Raw genomic sequence first — 27,649 nt, forward strand, 5'->3', positions numbered from 1 at the left:
CCCCCGGCAACCAGGCAGCCTCTGCACCTCACAGCCACAATTGCTCTTGTCTGTGTTCCCTGCTTCCCAATTCTGGGCTCGAGAACTAAGCTTATGGTAGGGCTGCAAATTGGTGCAACCACTATGGAAAGCAGTATGGAGGTTCCCCAGAAAACCTGGAATGGAACCACCATTTGACCCAGTCATCCCACTCCTAGTTCTATACCCAAAGAACTTAAAATCAGCATAGTACAGTGACACAGCCCCATGTATTGATAGCAGCTCAATACACAATAGCTAAGCTATGGAACCAATCTAGGAGCCCTTCAATAGATGAATGTATAAAGAAATTGTGGTACATATACACAATGGAATATTACTCAGCCATAAAGAAGAATGAAATGATGGTATTTGCCAGTAATGGATGGAGTAGAAAATATTATGCTATGTTAAATAAGCCAATCCCCCAAAACTAAAGGCTGAATGTTCCCTCTGATATGCCAATGCTAACACACAATAAGGGTATGGAGGAGAGTGAAGAATAGAAGTTCACTGGATTAAACATAGGGAAGGAAAGGAAAGGAGGGGAGATGAGAATAGGAAAGACAGTAGAATGAATTGGACATAGTTTTCCTCTGTTCATATATGAATACACGACCAGTGTAACTCCACATCATGTACAATCAAAAGAATGGGAAGTTATACTCCAGGTATATGTAATTCATCAAAATACATTCTACTGTCGCGTGTAACTAAAAAACAAATTTTTAAAAAAGAATCTAAGCTCAGTGAAACAAGCTTTAAAATATAATTATTACCTTACAAAATTCACTGTCACAAACAAGATGAAAATGAAAACGACGGTGTGGAAACTAAAATACTTGATTTCTCCACATCCAACCACGATGCCGAAGAAAGTGTATATCAAATGGTGGTACGTAGAGGAAAATATGATCAAGAACCTAGGGCGAAGGAAAAGGATGCCATTGTAAGCAATGCATTTTAAAACTCTTTTCTTTTCACACAAACACATCTGCCTCATGCCCGTCTTTCTCGGGTGAAAGCCCTTGAAAGTGAAGGCCCTTGCTTTCATCACTTGTTCTGCAGACAACATTTTACAGGGCTCTGTGGCTGGGCGTGGTGGCACACACCTCTGATCCCAGCTGGCTCAGAGCTCCTACAGGGAGCCTAGTGAAGCGTCCACCTTCCATGATCTCTACAGCACGTACACAACAGGAAACTTACTTCGTGATTATGAACTCCATCCTGGGCTTGAAGCTTAAGGAATCTAAATTCAGTCCTACAGTGGCCAAAGCCACAATGCCTGACATTCCAAAATATTCCACTGGGGAGAGAAAATGAAGAAGTGAAACGAATGCACCATTAACTCTGCACACTGAGGCACTTTATCTCGGGTGAAGAATGGGGGCGGGGGGCACTTGAGAATGGGATTTTTTCCTTACAATGCTGCTTCAGAGGATCTGCCGGATAGGATCAGAAGCTAGCAAACTTTTTCTGTAAAGAGCCAGATAGTAAATGTCTAATCTTTGGGGGCCATTCAGGCACCTGTCACAACTTGACTCAGGCCCTGTAACGCAAACCCAGTCACAGATAATGCACAGACAAATGAATGCGTATTCAAATAACTTTGTCTAGACACTGAGATTTGAATTTCACACAATCCTCACACGCCATAAAGTATTTTTCTTCCTTTTTCTTCTTTTTTAAGCCATCTTATGATGTAAAGACCGTTCTTAGTTAGCAGGCTGCCCAAAACCGAGCAGATTTGACCCAGTTGAGGATGGTGCCGATGGAAAAGGCGGCTTCGCCATCTCTGCTGAGCACCTCCAGGACACCCCCGGGCCAGGGCTGCAGGCCCGTCTCAGGGCTCCCTTGACCACAGTCCCCCCAACCCCGAATCCTGTCTTGCTTTTGCCTTCCTAACCACAGCGGGAGTTCCCTGGGCTCCAAACAAATGGGTGAATCTAGTCTGAGGCAAAAATACCAACCATGAAGAATGTCTGAATATCCCCAAAACCCAACAGCCCCAGGCTGAAAAACCTGCAAATAGCACATTAAAAACATCAGAATCAGACACAAAAGAAGAAAAAGAGTGTGAAAGCAATACTTATTTTTGCCTTACCCACATAGAAAGTCATATACACCATTGAAAAGCACAGGATGACATTGGTCAGTGTATTGCTAAAAATGTCAGTCAGTATAAACTGGATGACTCTTGCACACCAGTATCCACAGATTATGCTTCCAAAAATGTCCAAGCTGAGTCCCACAACGATATGTAACTCTGCCGGAAAAAGAAAGAGCGCGTTGAGCTGTCGCTTTGGTTTCTTTTACCCATGGCACTTTGGTTTGCGCTTGCGATTGCAGGTGGGGATCTCCTTCTTCAGCAGAAGGGGGTGTCCCAGGAAAGCGGTTCTGTTGGGATGTCCTTCCCGTGCAGTCTGCAGCTTGAGGTTCACTCACCAGGACAGAAGGTTCACACATCCCCAAGAGTCAGGCAAAGTGTGTAACTGTGAAAACCTGTGCTTGTGAATCTCCAACAAAGGTCAACCAGCTGGGGGTGCAACTTGGTGACTGAGCTCTTGCCTAGCAGGTGTGAGGCCCTAGATTTGATCCTCAACATCAGAGGAAAAAGAGACAAGCAACTCCAATTTTTTTAAAAAAAAAAACATGTCAGGGCCAAATGAAACCTAGCCAGGGTCCTGTCAAACTCAGTCGGTCTGTGACCCCGCTCTAGCCCGGGGGCTTTTGAGAAATGGAGAGGTGACATTTTCATTGACTGAGGTACTGGTGGCAGTAGGTGGGTGTGTGTCAGGGTAGTCCTGAACAACAAAGTCCCAAACAGTAAAAATGGTCCACGGCAAATGCCCCTGGTGGCTTCATGGGGACATCCCCGAACACGTGCTCCCACCACTGTCGAGAATTGCCTCCTCTTGCACGATCACAAACAGAGATGAGGAGGACAGCCTTGCCTCTCCGTGCTCCTTCTTTCACCCCTTTCCTCTTTACTAGCACCCCATCTGGAAAATGGCCAGGTAGCCTGCCCCACACCTCAGTGGTCGTCGGCCACACAGGTCTGGCACTCCTCTCCCTGGTACTGCTGGACCCCTTGGCTTTCACTCTCAGGCCCAAATCCAGGACCAAGCCAACGCTTAACTTCCATTCACTGAGACGCAGACTGATCCAGGTAAGAAGCAAGTCTGCACCAAATGATGCAACTGTGATGTGGGCACGTGTGTGTGCGTGGGCACGTGTGTGTGCATGGGCACATGTGTGTGCGTGGGCATGTGTGTGTGGTGGGCATGTGTGTGTGTGTGGTGGGCACGTGTGTGTGTGCGTGGGCATGTGTGTGTGCATGGGCATGTGTGTGTGGTGGGCACGTGTGTGTGCATGGGTACGTGTGGGTGGTGGGCACGTGTGTGTGCATGGGCACGTGTGGGTGGTGGGCATGTGTGTGTGCATGGGCATGTGTGTGTGCGTGAGCATGTGTGTGTGTGTGTGTGTGGGCATGTATGTGTGGTGGGCACGTGTGTGTGCATGGGCATGTGTGTGTGTGTGTGTGGGCATGTGTGTGTGGTGGGCACGTGTGTGTGCATGGGCATGTGTGTGTGTGTGGGCATGTATGTGTGTGGGCATGTATGTGTGGTGGGCAAGTGTGTGTGCATGGGCATGTGTGTGTGGTGGGCATGTGTGTGTGTGTGGGCATGTGTGTGTGGTGGGCATGTGTGTGTGCATGGGCACGTGTGGGTGGTGGGCATGTGTGTGTGCATGGGCATGTGTGTGTGCATGAGCATGTGTGTGTGGTGGGCACGTGTGTGTGCATGGGCACGTGTGTGTGGTGGGCACGTGTGTGTGCATGGGCACGTGTGGGTGGTGGGCATGTGTGTGTGCATGGGCATGTGTGTGTGCATGAGCATGTGTGTGTGGTGGGCATGTGTGTGTGCATGGGCATGTGTGTGTGGTGGGCACGTGTGTGTGCATGGGCACGTGTGGGTGGTGGGCATGTGTGTGTGCATGGGCATGTGTGTGTGCATGAGCATGTGTGTGTGGTGGGCATGTGTGTGTGCATGGGCATGTGTGTGTGTGTGTGTGTGTGTGGGCATGTATGTGTGGTGGGCACATGTGGGCAAGTGTGTGTGCATGGGCATGTGTGTGTGGTGGGCATGTGTGTGTGTGTGGGCATGTGTGTGTGGTGGGCATGTGTGTGTGCCCACGCACATGCACATGCAAGCACAGTGCTAGGAATCAAACCCAGAGCCTTATACATGTGAAGCAAGCATTCCACCACTGAAACCACCCCTCACCCATATATATATATATATATATATACACATATCAAGGGAGATAAAATACTTTTTTCCATGTTCTTTGCCCTATACTGACCAAAAAAAACACATTAATGGGCATCTTTTTCTTGTTAACCAATACATCATTTTAATTGGTTCAAGAGTAAAGTATGGGGAGAGCAGTAGAGACATCTTGGAAGCATTTTCATTTCAGTAAGAAGGACTTTAGAAGATGTACAGGCCCCCAAAATGGTCCTACCTGTAAACATGGTAAGCTGTTCTGAGCTGACCCGAAAAATTCCAAAAAAAATGCAGGCAACACTACAAATGATCAATGATTCTCCTCTAATTATGTCAATATACATTTTAGAAAGGCCTGGAAAGGGAAATAAAGAGTATAAACTACTGAGGTACGTAAAAACGATGTCCTTATTCAGGGAACAAAGAGAAGGAATAGGAGAGAGGGAAACTGACAGAACAGAAGGAGGGGGGCTGGGGTTGTGGCTCAGTGGTAGCACACTCGTGTGGCACGTGGGTTCGATCCTCAGCACCACGAAAAAAATAAAGGTATTGTGTCCACCTACAACTAAAAAAAAAAAAAAATTAAATTAAAAAGAAAGAACAGAAGGAGGAAACAGCCATGAGTGGGATGGGTCTCTAAGACAATCACAGTCGTCATTTTTAATCTTTCCTTTGTGCCTTCTGAATTTCCAGGGACAGAGGAACATGACAACAGCACTCCTTGTGTTGGCCAATGCCTCAGCCATGCTCGAGCTTCAAGATGAGACAAATCTTAGGACTCTCCATTTAACCTGAATACACATGAATCAGACCCCAAAAGAATATCATTGCTGAGTACAAAGTAAGATCCAGCAGTTCTCCTCCTGGGTAGATACGCAAGTCCACAGGAAGGCTTGTACGTGGACATTTGTAACAGCTTACTCATCATCGCCAGAAAATAGGAACAAGCCTGCGTTCATTGGCTAATGAGTAGATAAACACATGCGGTCTCTCTCTCCACAGAAAGATATGAAGTACCTTCCAACTTGAGTTATAACACGGAGGACCCTGAAGCATTGTGCTCAGTGAAAGAAGCCAGACACAGAGCCTCTTACAGTAGTCCCCCGCCATCCGAGGCTGAGCTTTCCATAGTTTTATTCACCCGAGGGCAACTATGATCCAAAAATATTAAGTGGAAAAATTCCAGAAATTCCTGTTTTAAATAACTTATTTCAATATATTGTTACAATTTTTCTAGTCATTAATAGTTATTGTTAATCTTTTTGTGCCTAATTCATAAATTAAACTTTTATGATAGACATTTTTGTATAGGGCAAAGCATCGTATTTATAGGCCTCAGTACTATGCATGGTTTCAGGTACCTACTAAGGGTTTTGGAATGTATCCCTGATAGATGGGGGAGGACAACTATATTGTATGGTTTGATGTATATAATTGTCCAGAGCAGACACATAGATACACACCAAAAATGGAGTAGAGATTACCAGGGGTTTGAATATCGAATTCTAAATTTCTATCTGATAACCACTTTCTTCCTGAAGGACTTCCTATACCTTTTTTTTTTTTGTGTGTGTGTGTGTGTGTGTGTGTGGTGGTGGTGCAAGTTGCTGCTGAGAGATTCTATCAGCTACCATACGTTTAAGGAAGTATTTTGCCTTCACTGTAAGTTGTTTTCACTGAGTGTAGAATTTTAATCTGGGAGTGATGTCTTGGTACTCTAAAAATGTTGCCGCACTGTTCTTGGGTTTGCTTGGTTTCTGAAGAGATTTTCTTTATCATAATTGTTCCTCTGTATGTAAAATATCTTTTTCTCGGGTTGCTTTAAATTTTTTCTCTTTATCAATACTGGCTTTAAGGGATTTATTTTTATGTGCCCTGGCATAGGTTTGTGTGTGTTGTGTGTCTTAGACTTGGGGTTTATTAAAATTCTTCAATTTATGGCTTTAGTTTTCATGAAACTTAGAAAAATTTTATTCATCATTTATTCAAATATTTTTGTTTTTTCCTTTCTCTTTCTCCTCTTTTGATTCATGTATACCAGGTCACCTGTAGTTGTCCCACACCAATACTCAGTTCATTTGTCCTGTCAGTTCATTTTTCCCTGAGCTTCATTTTGGATAGTTTCTATTGCAGTTTCTTCAAGTTCACTAACCTGTCTTCTTCAGTGTCTAATCTATCTACAGTGTGGTTTTCATCTCTAGAAGCTTGATTTAGGTCTCTTTTATGTATACAATGTCTGCTGGTGTGCTAATAAACTATCTCTCCAAAATTTAAAAATGCCCAATTGGCAGTGCTTGCCAATTCCATGAGTACACACTTCAGCCCATTCTAAGCTACCAATGATTAATAATTGTGTTTGCAAAATTCCTGATTATTTAACAATTGGCCCTTATAATCTGGCATGAGCAGGTTCTACACTATGCTCCATCTTTCCTTTATTTTTGAACTCTTGGAATATGTCTGTAATAACTATTTTTTTGAGAGAAAGGTTCTTGCTATGTTTACCAAGTTGGCTTTGAACCCCTGGGCTCAAGTGATCCTCCTGCCTCGGCTTTCCAAGTAGCTGGGACAGGGGTGCAGCTGCAGGTCCAGCTTGGGATAACAGTTCTAAGGTTTGTCTGTACTAACTATCATCTGTGTTACTGCTGTGTTATTTTCCTGATTATTTTGCATGCTGGGTAATTCTTACTAGATTTCAGACTTGTACATTTCCCCTTCTTAGGTACTGTTTATTTATTTATTCCTATGAATATTCTTGAGCCTAAGAACATAGTTGAGTTACTTGGAAACCATGTGAACACTTGAGACCTGCTTTTAAGTTGTGAGCACCAGAGCAGCCTTTAGTCTAAAACTAATCCCCCCCACGACACGGCTTAACCTTCCAGGCCTCTCCCTGACGTCCCAGGAGTTACACTGTGTGGAAGGAAACCTGACGGGAGTTATTCCCTTTCCTCTCCCCAGTGCTGGGCACTCTGCTTACATGCAAGCACTGATGCTGACCCCGTCAAAGGTCCTTCAAGGCAGCTCTGGTCTCTGTGAACTCAGGCTGCCTTGGCCCCACTGGACTCCCGGCTCCAGCACTGCTCAACTTAGAGAAAGTACCGGGCTCCAACGAGGTTATCCTCCCGCCACTGACACCCGAAAACTCCTGCCAGATGATGAGCGGAGGCCAGAGCCACCAAGAGTCCATCGGTCTCTCTCCCTTTTCCTCCCCCACCACCGAGGAGTCACTGTCCCGCGTCATCTGATGCCCAATAGCTAACAACTATTTTTTCATACATTTTGTCCAGTTTTTTAGTTGCTTCAGGCAGGAAGGTAAATTCTACCTGAGCCACAGGGGTATAAAAATAGAGGGCCCCCAGGTCCCTGGTGAGTTAGGGAACTGCAACTGGGGCCAGCCCCTGGACTTCTTCTACTTGACAGCAGAAGCCCCAAACTCCAGAAGAACATGTGACCCAGGGTGGCACATTACGCAGCCTAATGCAGTGGCCGATGGATAGAGCAAGGATGGCACAGCTGTACACATTTTAAAAGCAGCTGTTTAATATACTCCATCGTATATATTTTTATCATTATATCTAATATTATATTTAATGAAATCCATCAAGACCGAAACCGATCACATTAGGTGACAATTTTTTTTTTAAGTGAAAACAAGACCTGATTAATATTCTGATTTTCTTCCTTTGACGTTTTGAAAGGTAATTGAGTAAATAAATGTAGAGAAAAGTCATTTTATATCATTATTATTTCTAAGGATATTATGTCTAGTTTAAAAGAAAGGAAATCTCTGCTTTTCGATGTTTGATGTGGATGTAAAAACGCCAGAATATTCCAAAGCTCAGGGTCAATGTCAGGGGCGCTCAGGTGTGACTGTGGATTAATATTTAGCGGGCTGTGTCTCTCTTCCTGCTTCATTATCAGGCCGACAAAAAAGGCAAGCTCAGCCGCCCTCGACTCTCTCACCACCTGCTTCCTCAGGACTGGAGTCAGCACATGGATGTATCTAGGGAGGAGATCCTTTAATGCTTCTCCCAGATTCAGTGAGATGATGAGGGGCAAGTAGAAGTTTGGCAAATGAGGTTGTATGTTTGACCTGTAGTTGTTTTTAACATTAAAACTCGATAGTAACTACTCTTCAGTGTCTTTATTGTAGAACTAACGTATTGGTTCATTGCAAAATTTAGAAAAGGGAAAGAACAAAAATCATCTGAGTCCACAACCCATACACAGCTATTTTAACTTCAAAATCTTTTTTAAGTGTACAAAGAGAAAAAAAGAGCACAGGATCAGACTCTTGGAGAAATAAAACTACCTTGTGGCAATTTAGAACATTACCGCCGGGAGTCTCTAACACCCTTCTCTGCTGTCCCAGGTACAATGAGTGTAAAAATGGGAATATCGCACGGGAAGCGGGGAGGTTTCTGCTCCATCATAAGGGGATCTGTTTCCTCTAAATGCAACCAGTGCTTTGAAGTTAGTTAGGAAAACATTTGTGAGTCAAAACCAGTGACTATAACCTCTACTTCATGTTTTTACTGCTATGTTAATAAACATGACAATAGGAGGATATTTCAGGGTGAGATCACCTTTCACCTCACTGAGTAACATGGGAAAAAACACAAGACCCCAAACCCTCTTGGAAATAAGCACTTACTGAAAAAATACACTGAAGTGCCAATCTCAATCTTTACCTCCTCTCTTCAGCTGCCCAACCTCAGTTCTTTCAAAAGGGTACCATTTTTTTTTGTTGTCGTTGGATTTTTTAATTTTTATTAGTTTACATGGACCCAATATCTTTATTTTATTTATTTTATGTGGTGCTGAGGATGGAACCCAGGGCCTCACATAGGCAAGGCAAGCTCTGTGCCACTGAGCCACCACCCAGCCCACCAGGGAACCAGTTCTAATGAGAGGTAGCAAGGCCTTGGAAAGGGGTCTGTATTTTCTCTCTTTATTGGTAAACAAGCTCGCCAATGTGGAATCTTTACCTTGTGGCTTAGAATTCAGTGGCGGAAAACAATAAGGCCAATTTTTGTCACGTCTAGGAGGGTCACCTTTCCCTCGATTTTATACCGACACTATTTACCTCAGCTCCTCAGTGACGGGCTTCTCTGCTCTTCTTCCTTCAAGTCCAACAGTGCCCTGCCCTCAAGGAGGAGAGCACCAATTCCTGCTCTGCTCAGGGCACCACTTACGCAAGGAAAACATAATCAAAAGAAAATAAAGTACCCTCTTATCTTCAAGGTGAGAAAAAGAAGTAAATGTGACCTACCAAGAGTTTTCAGTGAGCTCACAGAATGAAGGGGATCCGTAATGCTGAGAGTGATGCTCAAGAGTAAGCAAGATTGAAAATCCCATGACTCCATATTGAATTTCAGAACCACATATCCAATTATGATGAACGATATAGCAAAGCTAAGAAATCCAGTTAAAAAAACCTGTGAACCAATTCATAATAAGGTATTAGATTAAATATCCAAAGATGGCATGACTGCATTTATTTATGTTCTAAGAATCAAATCTTGGTTTTATACATATATTTTTTTCATTTTGTTATTTTTAATTGACACATAATAACCATACATATTTATGGGATACAAAGTATACATTGTGTAATGATTAGATCAGGGTAATCAGCATATCCACCACCTCAAGTCATCATTGCTTTGTGTTAGGAACACATAAATTCCTCTGTACTCTTCTTTTTTGTAATATATAATACATTCTTGTTAATTAGAGGCATCCTACTGTGCTAGAACTTAATTCTCCCGTCTAACTGTATCTTTGTACCCAGTAACCAACCCTTTTCTCCCCTCTCTACTCTGCAACAGGGACAGGAGACACCCTGAAATGCTTGAGGTACAAAAATTTATGCAATTTTCTATTTCTGTAAACACAAGAAACTTATTTTCCAAAATTATCCCTCAGGGGGGAAAAAAGATGTTATTCAGTCCTTTCATTTTCCACTTTGTCTTTTGTTTTATTTTCTGTGAGTCTTGGCAGCTCTCCCTTTGATCTCTTTCACTGAATTAGTTGAGTTCAGCCATCATATTTTCAACTTTCAAGATCTCTTTGTTCTTTCTGTGGTATTACTGCCTTATTCCTTAGTTTCTCCAAGGCTATTAGTTATACATATTTGGAAGCTTTCTGTCCCTTATTTTTATCATAAAGAATGCAAACTTGGGGCTGGCTCAGTGGTAGAGTGCTCGCCTAGCATGCATAAGCCACTGGGTTTGATCCTTAACACCACATGAAAATGAAATAAAGATATTGTGTTTCACATTAAATCTACTCTGTCTGTGCTCTAAAATGAACCAACCAAGCCTGGACAACAGCACATCTATTTACATGATTTACCTAATATTTTAAGCCCACTATGGAGACCTATTGCTTGGAAAAAAAAAAAAAAAAGATTACTTTCAAAATACTATTGCTCGTTGGCAATGCACCTGGTCACCGAGTGCTCTAATGGAGAGTGCAGAGACTAATGCTGTTTTCATGCCTCCTGTCACAACACCTGTTCTGCAGCCTAAGGGTCCAGGAGCAATTTCCACTCTCAAGTCTGGTTATCTAAGGAATACAGCTCATTAGGCTACAGCTGCCATTGCCCCTGAGTCCTCAGATGGCTCGGGGTCAAGGAAACGGAAGACCTTCTGGAAAGGACTCCTCCTTCTAGATGCCATTAAGAATGTTTGTGACCTGTGGGAGAAGGTCAAAATGTCAACCACCAGGAATTTGGAAGAAGTTGATTCCAGCCCTCATGGATGACTTTGAGGGGCTCAAGACTACAGAAGCAATAGAAAGAGCTAGAAAGCTGGAAACAGAAGTGGAGCTGAAGATGTGACTGAATCGCTGCAATCTCGGATGGAAAAGACCTGCCACTCACAGAAAAGCCAAGAAAGCACGTTCTTCAGATGGAATCCCCTCCTAGTAAAGATGGCGTGCCCCGGGTTGGCGTGGCAAAGATGGAGCAAACTGTTACACGAGCTTAGTTGGGGAAGCCGTGGCTGGGTTTGAGAGATCGACTGCAGAAGCAGCTCTGTGGTGGCAAAACAGCTACCAAACACCTTGGCCCCACACAGAGAAATTTTTTGTGAAAGGAGGACGCAGGAGACTCCTTTGTCACATTAAGGACCCAGTCTTCGGCCATCACCACCCTGATCAGTCTGGACATCTTGAGTTAATATCAGTTGATTGACTTTTAGCTTTTGGGGGGATTCTGTGTCTTTAAGCCTTAAATTTTTTTTTGATAGGTAACAGGAGTAGTGGGGACACAAAGTTAAGGGAATCATTCTATAAAGTGGGCCCACTGTGCTGATCCCCCCACATATCCTTTCTTTTAAAAACAAATAAACAACAATTTACTTGCACCCTGCCTGGCTAAAGTCCATTGGATATGTTACATTCCTCAGCAAACAACCTGTTATGTAGGCCTGAAATGCTGTTAAAGAGAACACAAGTTACCCTGAAAGTTTACACACACCAGATCCCAGAACTCGGGGAGATAAGAATGTTGTCCCCAGTCATAAAATCTGCAAGAATAGGTTCAATATAGGATGGGTCGGCATGGGCCACAGTGACCTAGAGTTGTCATGCAGAGTGGGGACTGAGTTGTCCAGCTGTCAGTCAAAATCCGAGAGGTGAACCTGAGCAGGACTCTCGAAACTCCCCTGGAACCGCCAATAAAACTGGGGGGGGGGGGGGCACACTGTTCTTTTCCTCTCTGAGAGGACTCACTCTCTCTCTTAAGAGTGTCCTCTTTTCCCATACCTTTAATAAACTCATGCCTGCTGCTCTGAGTGACTTGTTTAAAATCTTTCTCTTGTGATCACAAGAATGGGGATGAGAAGGGACTGCAGTGGCTGCCTCAGTTTGGCCCCTGATGCATGCCCTGGAACAGTGAAAAACCGGGCAGATCTGCAGGGGGCCTATCCCAGGGAGCCTGCTGGCCTCCCGCAGGCTGTATTTGGCTGCCTGCCCCCATAAGAAAGAGGGGAACGATGGGAAGAGAAAAAATGAACTTGATCAAAAGGAGGGAGAGAAACAGCCAGAAGCAGTTACAATGTATAGGAGCAGAAGCCAGGTGACAAACAGGAAATGCACATGTGCGGATTTGGGGAGCTTAGTCAGACCACTGGGGGACGGGGCAGTCGCCACTGTGTTTCCTGGGCACCCATCAGGTGGAGGGTTGTAGCCCTTCAGTTTCTACTGTCAGCAGGGGTTGCTCTTAAGTTCAGAGGGGTCCCCCAACTCAGTCTGTTCCAAGCTGAGCCAGGCGTGAGACCAGAACCCAGGTCCCGACATTGATGGATGACTTCCGAGCCACAGTTTGCTTGTGTACAAAATGGAGATGATATTTACCTAGTGCCTTTTCTTGGTGGTCACTAAGCAAATATTAATCCCTCCCCCCAACTCTCTTTAATTAGTGGTTCCACACAACGAAGAGGGTAAAACAACACAATAGGCAAAATTCATTAATTCATTAATGAGGAATCTGCTATAAAACAATCATTTTTGATCAATTTGAATAAGCAAGGGTGGACTTCAGTTTGTTTCAAAATGTGTTCTTACCTGCCAAAACACATTCTTGACTATATAAAAATCCACATCCAAAGCAGCCACAAATACAATTAAAGGCAAAAAATAAGAATAAAGCGAAAAACTTGGTGTTCTTAGAAGAGGGTAAACAACTGGATACACCTAATACAAGGCAAATGAGAAATTAGTTTGCTGCCATTCTCAGATCTTAGAAATTAGGTCAATTCTATGTCCATTCATGTAGACTTGAGAATATTCCCATTTACAACCAGTGAGAGATTATCTCCAAGGTCAGTCTCAGAGTCCTGGAGTAGTAGAGACAGTAGAGAGACAGATCAGTTGATAGACACATAGGCAAACATACAGTCTTCTATTTACCAGGGAATTTTTAGCCATATGAACACTGCCTGTGGAGGGTAGCCAGTTTATAAAATAGTGATGTGCCTACCATTGGTAATACCTGAAATAATTTTAGGTGATTCACAGATAAGCATTTTTTTATTTGACTACCAGATATTTATTTTAATTGGCTTTAAGCAGGAAAAGTAATACTGCATAGGTACCTGTGGTTTCACGTAAATTTGCTTAAGATTGAAAAATCCTTCAGTTAATCAGTAGAGAAAAATAATACATAATCCTATGATTGGTTATATAATTAGGAAGGCTGCACATAGCATATTGGAAAACACAACAGTGATTGGTGAGCTGTAAATATTCCCTCCTAAAAAAGTTTATTTTGGCCTAGTCAATGGATTAACTGTCATTATTTAACCTCTCTGGGTCTCAGTTTCCTTGTGTGCCAAATAAGAACAGAGAAACACTTCCTTTGAGTTGCCACAAGAATGAATGTATTAATTCAAAACTTAATTAGTTAATAAATTAGTAAGTAATATAATAAACACTCAAAAGATGTTAGCTAGCAAGAGCAGTGGTACTTTAGGATGACCAATAGACTCTTACAAACCTGGACAGGTAAAAAGCATTATCTCCATTGTTTAAAAATAAAGAATGAGCAGAGGCAAATGCTTATCAATCATATTGTAATGCAGTTGAAATCAGGAGTTACTAAATTAATGAATTTTTTCTCTTGCTTGGCTTTTACATGCAGTCTGCCTCCTCATGGAAACAACTGCTGCGTGTTATAAGGGGCCTCTGCAGGGGAGATAAGAAGCCGGAGCAAGGCTGGAAGGCCAGAGACAAGAACCCAGGGAAGCCAACCAACCCCCTCACTTACCAATTATGGGTTTATCTAGACTTTCCCTAATGATACATCCTTGGTTGTGTTTTTCCATTTGCCAAATATTTTAGACTAGGTGAAGTTTTTTGAATAGCTGTTTACATTTTTTTAAAACATTCATGTTTGGGGATGAGATGAAAGTGGACCTTGTATTTGATATTTTCCTTTAATTTATTCTCTCATTTATTATACATACAGTACCTCAATAAAATGGTAAGCCAGTTGTCCTATTATAAATCCTGATACAGAAAGAATGGTCAAGACAATGACTTCAGAATTCTTGAAAAACATTCTCGAGAATCCTAAAAAAAAAAAAAAAAAAAACAAATTGTACCATTGAAACATAACTTTTACAGTTTCAAAATGCTAATTACCCTCATTTGATCATTACACATGTATCAAATTATACCACACTCCATAAAGTGTCAATTTTTAAAATATTTGTTAAAGAGTAATTGTGATCACTTTCTGCACTGAGAAAATTCAGAGGGCAGAGGAAAGTCGAATCTTACAAACCACCACTCAGGGCTAGGGTGAAGCTCAAAATAGAAAATAATAACAATTTATAGTTTTGAAACGATTTAATGTTCACTCTAGTTACTTATTTTAAACCTCTCTGTGTGTTATATTATTGTGAGTGAATATCTGATGGTCATTACAAATGCTATTATGTGTAAGACACACAGACTGCAGCATCCCTCACAGGTGAACTTGGGAAATACTGAGGCTTCAACAACACCCCACTTGCCAACCCAGTGACATATTAGGAACACCATATTGGTACCTTACCAATGGATCTGAAGGTGAGAAATAATGAAAATCCAGTCTTAGTACCTACATCATTCATCTTATTAATAATTGCTCATCCTAAGCTACTACAATGTATGTTCTATAATTTTTCCTAAAAGCCAGAAATACTTTTAACTGACTCTCACCATAAAGAAAACGGCCATCACCAGAAAGGAACAAAAGGTGCTTGCTTTTCTCTAACTGCATTTTTTGAACAGCTGACATTTTTCTTAATTTCTCTTTTTCCGAGGTCTAGAAGCTTTTCTCCAATCGCTGGTGTTGAATTGTGATCAGAGATAAAGCACCTGTGCTATCAAGTGCATTACTGTATCTGCATGAATACCATTTGCCACACTTGTTTGATTCTTAATCATTGTTTAAGAGCCCTTATTTGTAAAGGCTTTCCTAGTTTCCTCTGGGAAGTTGGGTAGGAGTGAAGAAGAAAAAAAAAAATCACATCAAGTGCTGTAATAAAATGGGCAAAATTAATGACATCAGCTATGCAAATTGTACCTCTGGGCTTTGCCCAGTTGTCAGGTTTGGTTGGGTCAGGCCTGGCCAGGCAGGCACATGAGGTTCTCTCTCCTCCTTGGTGCCAGACATTCAGACAGTACCTTCATGCTGCATCGTAATTTCTGGCTGGCCTGTCCCCATATGAGAGGGCTCCATGAGGCTAAGGACGGTCTCACTTCCCCGGTGTGAGCCAGTGCCTATCACACGGCCATGCCCAGCCCATGTGACTGACTGAAGGAACGTCAGTAGACGCTACTGAAACCTGAGCGAGGCTAGACTGGCAGCATTCACTCACACGTGAAGAGTCCTGGGCCTCTTCTTTTGATGTGGTTGCGATCACTTTCTGCATCAAGAAAAGTCTCAAAGGACGAAGGAAAGTCGAGTTTCACAAACCACCGCCCAGGGCTAGGGAGAAGCTCCATGGCACAGTGCCCACCTTACATGTGCCAGGCCAGGGGTTCCATCCTCAGTACTACAGGGCAGGCTGGGGCAAAGAAACCTACCTCCCAGAACAAGAGTGCCACATATAAGCATCATGAAACGGTCCTTCGTGGTGAGGAAACCAACTGGCTTCCCGCAGAGTAAGTCAGGTGTGGTGCCTTCTTTCGGTGACCAGAAGGAAGAATTCGACATCTTTGCTTCTCCAGACCTAACTTGGTGGATTCCCGTGTGTTATGACTTTCTCTGCTGCAGACTAACCTGCGATAATGTGCAAAAGAGGAACATGAGGCGGGCCAGGTCTCCATTCACCCCTCCTGCTTCTGTCTAAGGTTGTCCCAACTCAGACCCGAGTGCTTCTCCTCCTGTCCAGGAACACATTACTATGTCCTGTCTGACCTCTTGCTCCAAGAATATTGGAGCAAGCGCTGGCGTTTCTTCCTCTTACTACTACGTGCATGTGGCAGAGGGGCTGTATTGATTCCTGCACTTTCTGTCGTCACCAGTTGGTAATGTGTTTCTCAAAGGCCTGGGCAGAACACTGGCTTTCATTAAGGACATGCACACAGGTGTGGCACAAGATAGGTTCTCCACAAACATGTGAGGAGCAAGGTACCTACCTGGTTTTTTCATTCTCTGTGGGTGAAACTCCTTTTAGAATTCCACTTTTCTACTCCAACCCCAATACCTCTTTTGTCTCTCTCTGCCTCATCCAAATCCAAAATAGCAAATAGGAAACAAGGTCAGAGTTGAGTAACCGCCAGTCAAGGCTGGGGTGAGGATGGGGGTGAATAAGGTAAAAGCAAGGGCAAAGACCGAGGGTGAAATCTGATCACACTGCACTGCTGACTGAACCAGAGACGCCCCCCTTCAGAGGTGCCCGATGACAGGCACAGGGCTGGCACATGAATAACTGATTCAACCCCCAACCCCCACTGCAGCTGGTGCCCTGCGGCAGGGCTTAGCCAACCCAAATTCACAGGGTGGTGCTGGGAAGGACTTCCCTTGTTTCATTTTTCCTCACGACTAGCTTTCACCTACAAACTCCTAGAAGAATCTAAGTAGCCCAAATAATGCTTAAGGTTTATCTCTGTTCTCTAGTTTGGTACCTGTTTGGTCCACAGGTCACAGCAATGCAGATGTGTAGCCAGGAGTGAGTCAGAAGTGGACTCAAAATGCTACATCTTCGACTCACACCACCTGTCCCCCAAGCGGCTCTTCAGGTCTGTGTCATCCTCAAAGTGCAAATGTCAATGATCCTAAATCAAGTTCTTCTCCAAACGACCAAGACCAAAGACCACGCTCTGCCAAGTCCAGGCGGGTTCAGTGCTGAGAGGAGACAGAGGCTCTCAAACCCCCAAAGCCAGCGGGGCACCAACCGATGGCCAGCAAGGCTCATTTCCATGCCCTCTTCCCATTGGCTTCGTGCCAACCTGCTCTTGTTCTGATTGGCCGCATGATTGTCCCCACCCCCAATGCAGAAGAAGCCAAATCCTCTGGTCCCAGGGAAGCGTGCGGTTCTTGAGCTCTCGTCTACACCACGACTGTGGTAACTGACCTCCTCGGCTGACCAGATGGCTGAAATGGCCGAGGATGAAGCGTCTTTCCCCTGCCAACCCTATCCAGTTCAGCCCCGTTTTCAGTCAGCTCTGTCACCGCGGTGACTCAAAGGACCTGACCAGAGCAGGTGTAGAGGAGGAAAGGTTTATCTGAGGCTCAGGCTTCAGAGGTCTCCGTCCATAGACTTCAGGCTCCAGTCCTCAGGGCTTGAGGCAGGACAGCATGGAGGAGAGTGTGCTGGGGAGAAGCAGCTCACACCCTGATCAGGAAGCAGAGGGGAGCCCCTCTCCAGATACAAATAGATACCCCATAGCCACACCCCAACGAACCGCCTGGAACCCAATCGTCTCTCCTCAGACCTTCTCACCTTGTCTCACATCCAAGCCATGAGCCTCACATCCAAGCCCTAAGCCTCTTCAACCCTGCCCTGTCTCCTCTCTGACTCATTTTTACCCCAACTTTTCCATTTTCTTTTTTTTTTACTATTGGTTGTTCAAAACATTACAAAGCTCTTGACATATCATATTTCATACATCTGATTCAAGTGGGTTATGAACTCCCATTTTTACCCCGTATACAGATTGCAGAATCACATCGGTTACACATCCACATTTTTACATACTGCCATACTAGTGTCTGTTGTATTCTGCTGCCCTTCCTATCCTCTGCTATCCCCCCTCCCCTCCCCTCCCCTCTTCTCTCTCTACCCCCACTACTGTAATTCATTTCTCTCCCTTGTTTTTTTTCCCTTTCCCCTCACATCCTCTTATCCATTTTCTTTTATCTCTCCTTCTCATTCAATCTTTCACATTTCCTTTTTCCTCCCTCCTATTCCTCATTTGCTTTTGGTCCCTAAATTAAAGAAACAATGTCACCCATTCTCTGTGGGAGGAAAAATGCACCCCCCAATTCTGTGATCTCTGTTTTTTGCCTCTAATTAACTAAAAACAAATATAGTATAAATGTTTTGTTGTTGTTGTTGTTTGGGTTTTTGTTTGTTTGTTTGGGTTAGGTTTGGTTTTTTTGATACCAGGAATTGAACTCAAGAGCCCTTTTTATACTTTATTTCAGAACAGAATCTAAGTTGCTGAGGCTGGCTTTGAAGTGGTGATCCTCCTGCCTCAGGCTGCCCAGCTGCAAGGATTACAGGCATGGGCCACACTGCCTGGCTAGTATAAATGTTTTTAAAATTAACATTAATCCTCATTTTATAGGTAACTGTCAAGAAGACCTGAACTTGGCAACTAGCAAAGTCCACTTTTGTGCCCGTGCCGTGTACCCTTTCCTGGGGGACTGAGGAGAACATCACAGCAGGAAGCTCACAAACTCTGCCCTCAGTCTTCTCTAGCACTTAGGTACTAAGGAAAATGACAAAGCCCCAGTTCCTAGAGACTAAATAGAATTTCAGTTGACAGCTCTGTACCTGTCCCTGAATATAACCACCACTTTGGCATCCACCCAGCAACCCCCCAAATATTTTCTACAACTTTCTATTTTATACAGACTTATACGGTTGACCTGGGTCTGTTCTTTTAAACACCTGGACCCCTCCTTGCTGTAAATGCCAGAGGTCATTTTTTTTTTCTTATAATTTACATATGACAGTGGGATGCATTACAATTCATGTTACACATATAGAAAACAACGTTTCATATCTCGGTTATATACAAAGCAGAGTCACACCATTCCTGCCTTCATACATGTACCTAGGGTAATGATGTCCATCTCGTTCCACCACCTTTTTTACCCGCAAGAGGTCTTTCCTTTTTTTAATGTCTTATTCCCAGCTGTCTCCTGAGACCTATTCCTTTACGTGCCCATCTGCCTTTCCTTAACTCACCCATCTTCCGAGTTCTCGAGGCTGTCCCCACTCTCACCCCCACCTCATCTGTGCAGGTTGTCACCTTCATCTCTCTCAGCACTAAGACTCTCCCCTCGGCTGCACTGCCTCAGGTCATTCTGACTAATGCCCTGTCGGGTTCTCATCTAGTTCCTGTCCCACCTTGGTCCCCTCAGGCTCCCTCAGTCCACCTGACCCGTGGGTGAGACTCCTGTGATCTCAAGTTTCAGAGCTCAGATTCTCCCAATCCCCATACCTCGGGAAAACATGGAGGAGATTTACAGTCAGCCCTGGCTTTCGCGTAGTTCTGAGAGACCATCTTCCCAGTTCTCCTGAAAAAGCCCACCTGAAATCTGGGAGGTTCTCTGTGATACCATCTTAGGAATTTCTGAGGTCTCAGCAGATAACCTTATAAACCACCACCCTAGCCCGCCCCCTCACCCCAGATCTGATATTTTCCCAGAACTCAATTCTTAGTTTGAGAGAATGAGAAGCAACTTTATTTTCAAACCCAATAAGTACTGACCCCTCTATATTTCTTTTAAAGTTCATTTGGAAGCTGAAATGTTCCTTCTCTTCAACTCCTCTCTCTTCTCTCACATTTTAGAAGCAGCCAGGGGGCACTGGCGTGCTGTCCAGAAAGCCCTTGGCAGGATCAGGGCCCATTACTTCAACAACAGTGTGGTCACTCACTACAATCTCACAACAAGGGCCCTTTTCTCCAGCTCCTAGTACATGTTCCCCTTTTCCATAAACTCCCACAGGCAGCCTCCTAGAGGCCCTGAAGACTTGTGTAAAAGCTCCACTCAAGGCCGGTAGGCTTTCGCTCAGACCCCACTCTGGAAATTTCCGGCTTCTATCTACCATGCAATCCCAAAGCCAATGTCACATGTTTTGGGTGTTGTTTTGTCAATTTCTCACTTCCAGTTTCCAAAATGTGCATGTTGTATTGCTTACATAAAAGAACACAAAACTGAGCCTCTTAAAACAACAACTATCATTTATTTAGCTCACAGACCTGCAGTTTGGGCAAGGCTCAGGTGAGAAAGTTGGTCTCTGCTGCATTCAGCATCAGTTCAGTGGCTTGACTGAAGAATCCACTTCCAGGATGACTCTCTTCCGTGCCTGGCAAGTTGGGGAAGGTGGCTGGCTGGAGGGGGCTGGGGCCTGAGGCCTCTCCACAGGCTGGTTTCTAAGTGCAAGCATCTTAAGAGAACTAAGCCAAAGCCATGTCACCGCTTATGATCTAGCCTTGGAGAGCACATATACTCACTTTCACTGTGGTCACAGGCCTGCCCAGATTCACCAGGAGAGGACAGATACCCCTTCCTCTCACAATCACAAGGCAAGAACAGCACATGAGAAGGGAGAAGGGCCCGTCTTGGAGAGAGCAGGGTCCACCACGTATCAGACTGAACGCTGAGGCAACTGCCAGTCCTTCACAACTTGGAGCACCATGAGAGCCTAACTAGCAGTCCAACTGCTTCGCTTAGTCTAGAGCAGCAATTCTCAAAGGCTGGACCACACGTCAGTTCTGACTCGTATGGAAGTTCCATTGTACATGGCAAAATGACAACAAGAAACCTAACATAAAGTTCTAAAATAAAGCTTAATTTATTCAATCTAAAGGGTAATCTCCCCAACTTTTCTGATGTTAAATGTGTTTTATTAAATGAAAGTAGTATAGGTAGTAGTTGTTTTCTTAATGACATCATAGCAAACTCCTCCCCCGCCTTTTTTTTTTTTTACAATTTTCTGATCAATGAAACACAAAAGTCTAAAGAACCACTATCTAGAATTTACCCTAACAGAATGCCTCTCAAATACTGTGGAGGCTATCTTGAGTTGTTAGTATGTACTCTGAAGTAGTAATTACTCTTGAAGTTCAGGAAAAGACATGCAGCCACCCGGGTAACTGTAACTGAAAGCACAAGGGAATCTAACTCGTCCACAAATCTATCTATACTTCAGCACAACAACAGGCAACAAGAAATACCACCTCTCCAAATAGACAAAAGTTATAGATCTATAGAGATGAATAAATGTTCAGATCCCCACATCAAAGGAATCCTGGAAATGAGATCTAGGAATCCCTTGGTGTCACTGGGTTCACATGCCTGAAAGATAGGACACTCCAGAAAAAAGTTTAGGAAACAGGTCGCAGCAGAAACCAGACAAGAGTCACAATGCTGGGTGTGTGTGACCCGTACTGTTGGAGGAGGAGGAGTTGAAATGGAGCACAGGCATAAGCAAGGTATGGAGAAAAGGTCTGGAAGTCATTTATAAAGACAAGAAGCTCCGGAGATGAATGAAGAGCTCATGAGTGCTTCTAAGAAAAAGGTCGTGTTAATGGTGATTTCATTCACCTACTGTTTACTAATTTACGATCTTGCAGCTCTTTAGGTATAAGGAAGAACACAGTCTGTCGCTTCAAAAAGCTCTGAATTCACTTGCAGAGATAAAAGTGTGAACAATTGAATAGAACACAGAATGAGGCTACCCGCCTCATTAGTTCCTTATAATATTGGGGACAGGGAGGGTGATGGGGCAGAGAATTACAAATGCTTCACCAGGGGTCAGGACTGAATTCTGAGAGGTTCCCACGGCTAGGCAAGATAAGAAGAGGAGGTGGTGAAGGGGGTGGAAAGGCAGATTGTAAGAAAGTACAGGAATCGTGATTGGCATAAAGGTGCCGATACAAAGAGTTTTATAAATCGAGCATTAGCAAATCTATCAAAAGCTACAAAAGGTTTAAGGATAAAGACTGAGAAACAAAAAAAAAAAAAAAAAAAAAGGAAAGAGGAGTTTATTTTATTCTAGGGGGTTTCCAGGAATGCTTCAGTGTTCTTTCAGAATCCCAGAGGTTAGACCCAGGATTCCCTCTACTCCCCAGGAACACACACCTGGAGAGAGATGCTGCCCTCAGGATCAAGCTCCGAAAGCAGAGTTAGAACAGAAACAACACCTACCGTCTGCTCTCCCTGGATTATTGCAGTGCTTACGGATACCACACCGGATACCACACCGGATGGAGAGAGTGGAGCAGACAGAGCTCCTCTGTGCTGTTCTGTAAATCCCTGGGAGCCCACCAGAAATGGGGACATCACGCTGTGCTGCCGCTCAAGGAAACTGGAACTGGAGCACTCATGCATAAAATCATCTCAAATTTTAAAAATTTAGGAGACATTTAAAAGTTATCTCAAAATCATGGTTGAGAAAATGTTGAATGGAAAAACATTACCAAATTGCTCATTTATATTCCTTCTTCCTAAAATGGAAAAACTAGCTTTCAGAGCAAGACAAAGAGGAAAATGTCACAAGAGCAAGGAATAAATGGGATTTTTTGGTTAACATTTTCTTTTCTATTAAAATTTCCCTGAAGGTCACAAGGAAATAGAAGATTCAGGGGCTTCATTGAATAAACTAAGAAAAAAAAAAGATTTTCCAATCTCCAATGGGAAACCAAGTATGATAGTTAAAATCTAGGAAATATAAAACAGAACAGGAGGGATACTGGTATGGCGTTCCATTATCTCTATGCTGCCGAACCTATAGAATAGGGAGCAATTCTAAATATAAAACTACACAGATGTGTGTTTATTAATCTAAAAATACAAAGAAGTTAAAGATAAATAGGGATTTTACTCAGAGACTATATCTCACCTTACAGGTGAATTTTAATTTGTAAATAAAAAGTAATACTAAAGGACCCTGATCCAAACAATTACTATTTCCTTGCTCAAAAATGTCTTTCCATAGATATTTTTTTTTCTTTTCTTTTGGTACCTGCGGATTGAACCCAGGGGGGTGCTTAACCACTGGGCCAGATCCTCAGCCCTTTTTAAAAAAGTATTTTATTTAGAGACAGGGTGTCTCTAAGTTGTTTTAGGGCCTCACTAAGTTGCTGAAACTGGCTTTGAACTTTCAATCCTCTTTCCTCAGCCTCTGAGCTACTGGGATTACAGGCATGCACCACCATACCACACTAAGATTTCCTTCTGAGAGAGGGAGAATATTTTTCCCCCCTCTGGAAATAACTGTCTTTTTTAGATGGAATTCCCAGTTGATAAAAATTTCTTGTTTCAGTTATACAGAAAATTATTAAGTTTTCTAAGTGGTTTTCAAAGCCTCCGTATGTCTTCCTGAATGATTTCTACCCAATGAGTTCCTGAAGGAGCCTTTGAAAGCCGTGGAGCTGAGCTTGCAGGAGAGGGGCGAGGCCAGAGTCTGCAGTCAGCAGGCCCCACAGGGGAATAAAGCAAGGATGACTGAGTTTGTACTCCAGCATTTTTATAAAACCTCATATCCAGTTACTTGACCCAAGTGGCATCCATAGGTTTATCTTTAATACTAGAAATAAAATGTATGTTCCGTAGAAAGCGTGAGCTTGACTTCTCCTCTGACCACGCTTAGGTTACAGATTTGCCACTTTTCACTTGACCTGAAAGGAAGCAGATTTTAAAATTACATTTGATTAACTGTGGCAGAAAACAGATGAAGCCAGTTTCTTAAAAATGAGCAAGGAGGAAGTCACTAGGTCCCAGCTGGTATCTCAACTGAATACTCTCTCCTCCTTTGTTTTTCAAATATGCAAAAAGCAGGGAGTCACGTTTCCCGTATCACTGGCATTAGCCCCCCAGTTTGGCGGTTGACTAGTCATTTTGCATACACTGTGAACCTCTCTTGTCTCCGTTTCTTCATGTACAATGAAGACCATTTAGGGGACCCTTCAAGATCCAACATTCCATGACATGGAAGTGCTCCTTGGGGAATGTAAACCAGGGGAGAGAGGTGATCCTACTGCAGGGGAGGGTTTGGGCCAGGCCAGGGCCAGTGGTGGAACAGGTAGCAGTTGAGGTCTATCCGCCCACTCCTGGACTGTACTAGTCTGTACTATATTCTCCCCTATTTAATTCCTCTCTCTTTACACCAAAGCCTATTGAACAGCAGTCCACTGCCCAGAAAATAAAGCCCAAACATCTAAGCTTCCCTCAACTGTTACTTTTTTAAATATTTATTTTTTTTTTTACTTGTAGATGGCCACTATACCTTTATTTTATTTATTTATTTATTTTTATGTGGTGCTGAGGATTGAACCCAGGGCCTCACACTTGCCAGGAGAGCCCTCTACCACTGAGCCCCAGCCCCAGCCCCTTCCTACAGCAGTTTTAATTAAATGATCAAGAGTGAGCGCTGCAGCCCTGTCTCCTGTTGTCCTGGAGGGATGACACGGAGCAGCTGGGCATGGGCTCCCCTCTGCTCCCCTCTGGAGCTTTCCTCCTTGCTGGGCTTCCATTCTGGAAGTCCCTTCATATCCCTCCACCCTGGCTTCAAGGGGACAATTCCTCTTGCTCCGTGATGCTTTCTCTCCAGCTTTGGCTTCTCTGAATACATACAGCACTTACTTCACTTTTTTCAGGTGTATGTGTGTCACCTACAAACTAGGGGACATTCCAAAGCCTCTGTCTCCCTTCAGGGTCCCAAGGACAGTGCTACCTGAATACTAACTAGGTGTTAATTAATGACAGTAAGAAATATTCTGCCACACCACCTAGAGGAGGTGCAAGGTCCTGACCTGTTAAAATCCACAACTTTTGATAAACATAAAAAGATGAAAGAATGAAACCCCATTTCACACCATGAACAAAAGAAAAACCCATACAAGATGGCTCACAGAACTAAATGTGAAACTAAAACTAAAAACTCTTAGAAGAAAAAGTAGAATTAAATCTTGCTAACCGTGGATTAGGCAACAGATTTTTAGATATGACACTGAAACCAACAAAAGAAAAAATAGATAAATTACGCTTCACAAAATTAAGATCTTTCATGCTTTAAAAGATATAGTTAAGAAAATGAAAAGATAATCCTCAGAACTGGAGAAGATATCAGAATCATACTTCTGATAAGGGGTTTGTATCCAAAATATATGAAGAACTCTTATACTAAATAATTAAAAAGCCAACTGCGGTGGCTTATGCCTGCAACCCCAGCTACTTGGGAAGCTCAGGCAAGAGAATTGCAAGTTTGAGGCCAGTCAACAACTTAGCAAGGCCCTGTCTCAATAAATAATATAAAGGACTGGGGATGTAGCTTAGTGGTAAAGCACCCCTGGGTACAATCCTCAGTATCAACAACAAAAAATAAATAATAAAAAGACAGGGGCTGGGATTGTGGCTCAGCGGTAGAGCACTTGCCTTGCATGTGTGAGGCCCTGGGTTCTATCCTTAGCAACACATAAAAGTAAATAAATAAAATAAGTGTGTAAAACAATTATATGCTAAAAAAAAGACAAACCAACTTTAAAACGATGAAGAATTTAACACTTCTCCAGAGAAAATATACAAATGGCCAATAAATACGCAAAAGATAATTAGTAATTAGGAAAACACAAATCAGAACTATGGTAAGATACCACTCCTCAAAATGTACAAAAAGACCAAGATGGAGAAATTGGAATCCTTGTAGACTGCTGGTGAGGATGTAAAATGGAACAGTTTGGCAGCTCCTCAAAAGCTCAGACACAGCTACCACGTGACCCAGCAATTCCACCTCTATTTATATACCAGAGAAAACTGAAAATGTGTGCCCACACAAAAATTCATACATTAAAGCCCACAGCAGCATTATTTTAACAAGAAAAAAGAGTGAACTTAAATGTCCATCAACTGATGAATGGATTAAATTTGTATCCATACACAGAATGTTTTCAGTTATAAAAAGGAAAGAAGTACTGACACATGTCCCAACGTGGATGAACCTAAAAAACATACTAAGTGACAGATGTCAGCCACAAAAGGCAACACATAGTTTGTTTCTATTTATGAGATATTCAGAACAGACAAATCCACAGATATATGGACAGTGGATTAGTGGTTGCCAGGGCTTGGGAGGGAGGGATGGGAAGAGTCTGCCAATGGTACAGGGTTTCTTTTGCGGGTAGTAAAATTTGTACTAAAATTAGATAGTAGTGATAATTATATAGCTTTTTGACTATACTGAAAGCCACTGAACTGGGCCCTTCAAAAAGTTGACTTTTATGATAGGAGGATTGTATTTCAATAAAGCTGTTATTGCAAGAATCTCAGGTATGCCTCCACCAAGACCCATACACCACCTTCCCACTCTTGAGCATGGTATTCCCACAGCAGATTTTCCTCCAATACATAATTAAAATGCTAAAAAACCATTTTTTAAAATTTTAAATTCTGTTACCCTCTCTCCCTTACACATTTGGAAATCACTGGCCAAAATCAAAGGCATAGTAATCACATAAAACTTAATGACAGATGATAGTCATTATCAATATTATTATTAGGCATTTCCTATATAAAGAATTCAGTTGTTATTAGTAGTTTTTATTCATAATGATACCAGGGATCATCATGATACTGTGCCATGGATCAGTGCAGGTAACAGAGTTAATGACTACTTAATGGGTTGTTAAAATCACAGCATCTCAGAAATAACAACACTGAACCTAATTCCATCCTTCTTGACAGTCAGCATCACCTTTTACCTCAAACTTACGTGGCATAGTCATTTTTACAAGGATGGGAGTCACGATATCTTCCAATAGTTGTTTCTGCTCAAAAAGCTCATCCATGGACGCGTCCGGGTGGGCTTCCAGCCACTCGTTTTTTGCCCGACACGCACCGAGGACAATGTTCTAGGGATAGAGATAGAGACTGTATTTTCCACCTATTTGTTGAAAATCAAACTCTACAGTATCTCTAGGCATCTTTCTTTTTCCCCCTGAAGTACCAGGGATGGAACCAGCTCGAGCTAGGGTCCTCGCTGTGTTCTACCTTGGAGCTACAGCCCCCCCATAGTCTCCCCAAACTAGCACAATCCAGGCCTGTGGATCTGCGTCTGCGTCGGCTAATGCAGTAGCCATTAAAGATGTCTAGCTGTTGAGCCTAGAAATGTGACTAGTGTGACTGAGGAAATGGATTTTAAATTTTGTTTAATTTTAAATCATTCAAATTTAAACAGCAACATGTGGCTTGTGGCTGCTGAGCTGAACACTGCAGCTCTCACATCGTGGGATAGGAGTTAATGAAACTCACCACCAAGAGGCAAGAAGCCCTGTGCTCGCTCCCTAATTCTCTATTTTCTTTAAGCCCTGTGACAAAGAGAAGTGGTTTGCAAAGGCTAGAAAAGGAGCTGATCTCTCCAATGGTTCACTCGGGGAGGAAGTTCATGACATCCAAGAACAGCTCCGCCTCACCAGAAACATCCCGACATGCACTGTAAAAACCACCTCACTGCACAAGGCAGCAAACTTTTGGTGTCTGACTTACGACATTTATCATGCCATACCTCATAAATATGAACAATGTGACAGAGAATTCAATTAAAAAGTGAAAATAGAGAAAAATGTTCATTGCACTTTGGTTTGTAATAATACAGGGAACTCAATAA

The 27,649-nt window shown here is 43.1% G+C and overlaps 2 protein-coding genes across 7 annotated transcripts in view; both read right to left on the reverse strand.

Moving 5' to 3' along the window:
- Slc9c2 (solute carrier family 9 member C2 (putative)) overlaps positions 1–18,035 on the reverse strand; it is a 55,076-nt gene extending 37,041 nt beyond the window's left edge. Inside the window, exons 1-9 of one of the 2 annotated variants that reach the window (XM_021722653.3) lie at positions 16,935–18,035; positions 15,891–16,086; positions 14,287–14,387; positions 12,882–13,010; positions 9,583–9,748; positions 4,546–4,662; positions 2,123–2,284; positions 1,225–1,324; positions 798–941 (exon numbers count right to left, since the gene is read on the reverse strand). In XM_021722653.3, coding sequence (XP_021578328.2) covers positions 798–941; positions 1,225–1,324; positions 2,123–2,284; positions 4,546–4,662; positions 9,583–9,748; positions 12,882–13,010; positions 14,287–14,387; positions 15,891–16,020 — 1,049 coding nt within the window. In that variant the 5' untranslated portion in view covers positions 16,021–16,086; positions 16,935–18,035. The remainder of the gene's footprint in view (positions 1–797; positions 942–1,224; positions 1,325–2,122; positions 2,285–4,545; positions 4,663–9,582; positions 9,749–12,881; positions 13,011–14,286; positions 14,388–15,890; positions 16,087–16,934) is intronic. The other variant, XM_078022322.1, reaches the window with a different exon arrangement.
- Positions 18,036–20,207: 2,172 nt separating this feature from the next.
- The window catches only part of Ankrd45 (ankyrin repeat domain 45), a 33,067-nt gene continuing 25,625 nt past the window's right edge, over positions 20,208–27,649 (reverse strand). For 4 of the 5 annotated variants that reach the window (XM_078022324.1, XM_021722651.3, XM_078022326.1 and 1 more), the window contains exons 5-6: positions 26,756–26,894; positions 20,208–23,666 (exon numbers count right to left, since the gene is read on the reverse strand). In XM_078022324.1, coding sequence (XP_077878450.1) covers positions 23,635–23,666; positions 26,756–26,894 — 171 coding nt within the window. In that variant the 3' untranslated portion in view covers positions 20,208–23,634. Of the gene's footprint in view, positions 23,667–26,744; positions 26,895–27,649 lie in introns of all 5 variants that reach the window. The other variant, XM_078022325.1, reaches the window with a different exon arrangement.

Source organism: Ictidomys tridecemlineatus, chromosome 10 (genome assembly GCF_052094955.1).
Source record: "Ictidomys tridecemlineatus isolate mIctTri1 chromosome 10, mIctTri1.hap1, whole genome shotgun sequence".
In the NCBI taxonomy this organism is placed as follows: Eukaryota; Metazoa; Chordata; class Mammalia; order Rodentia; family Sciuridae; genus Ictidomys; species Ictidomys tridecemlineatus.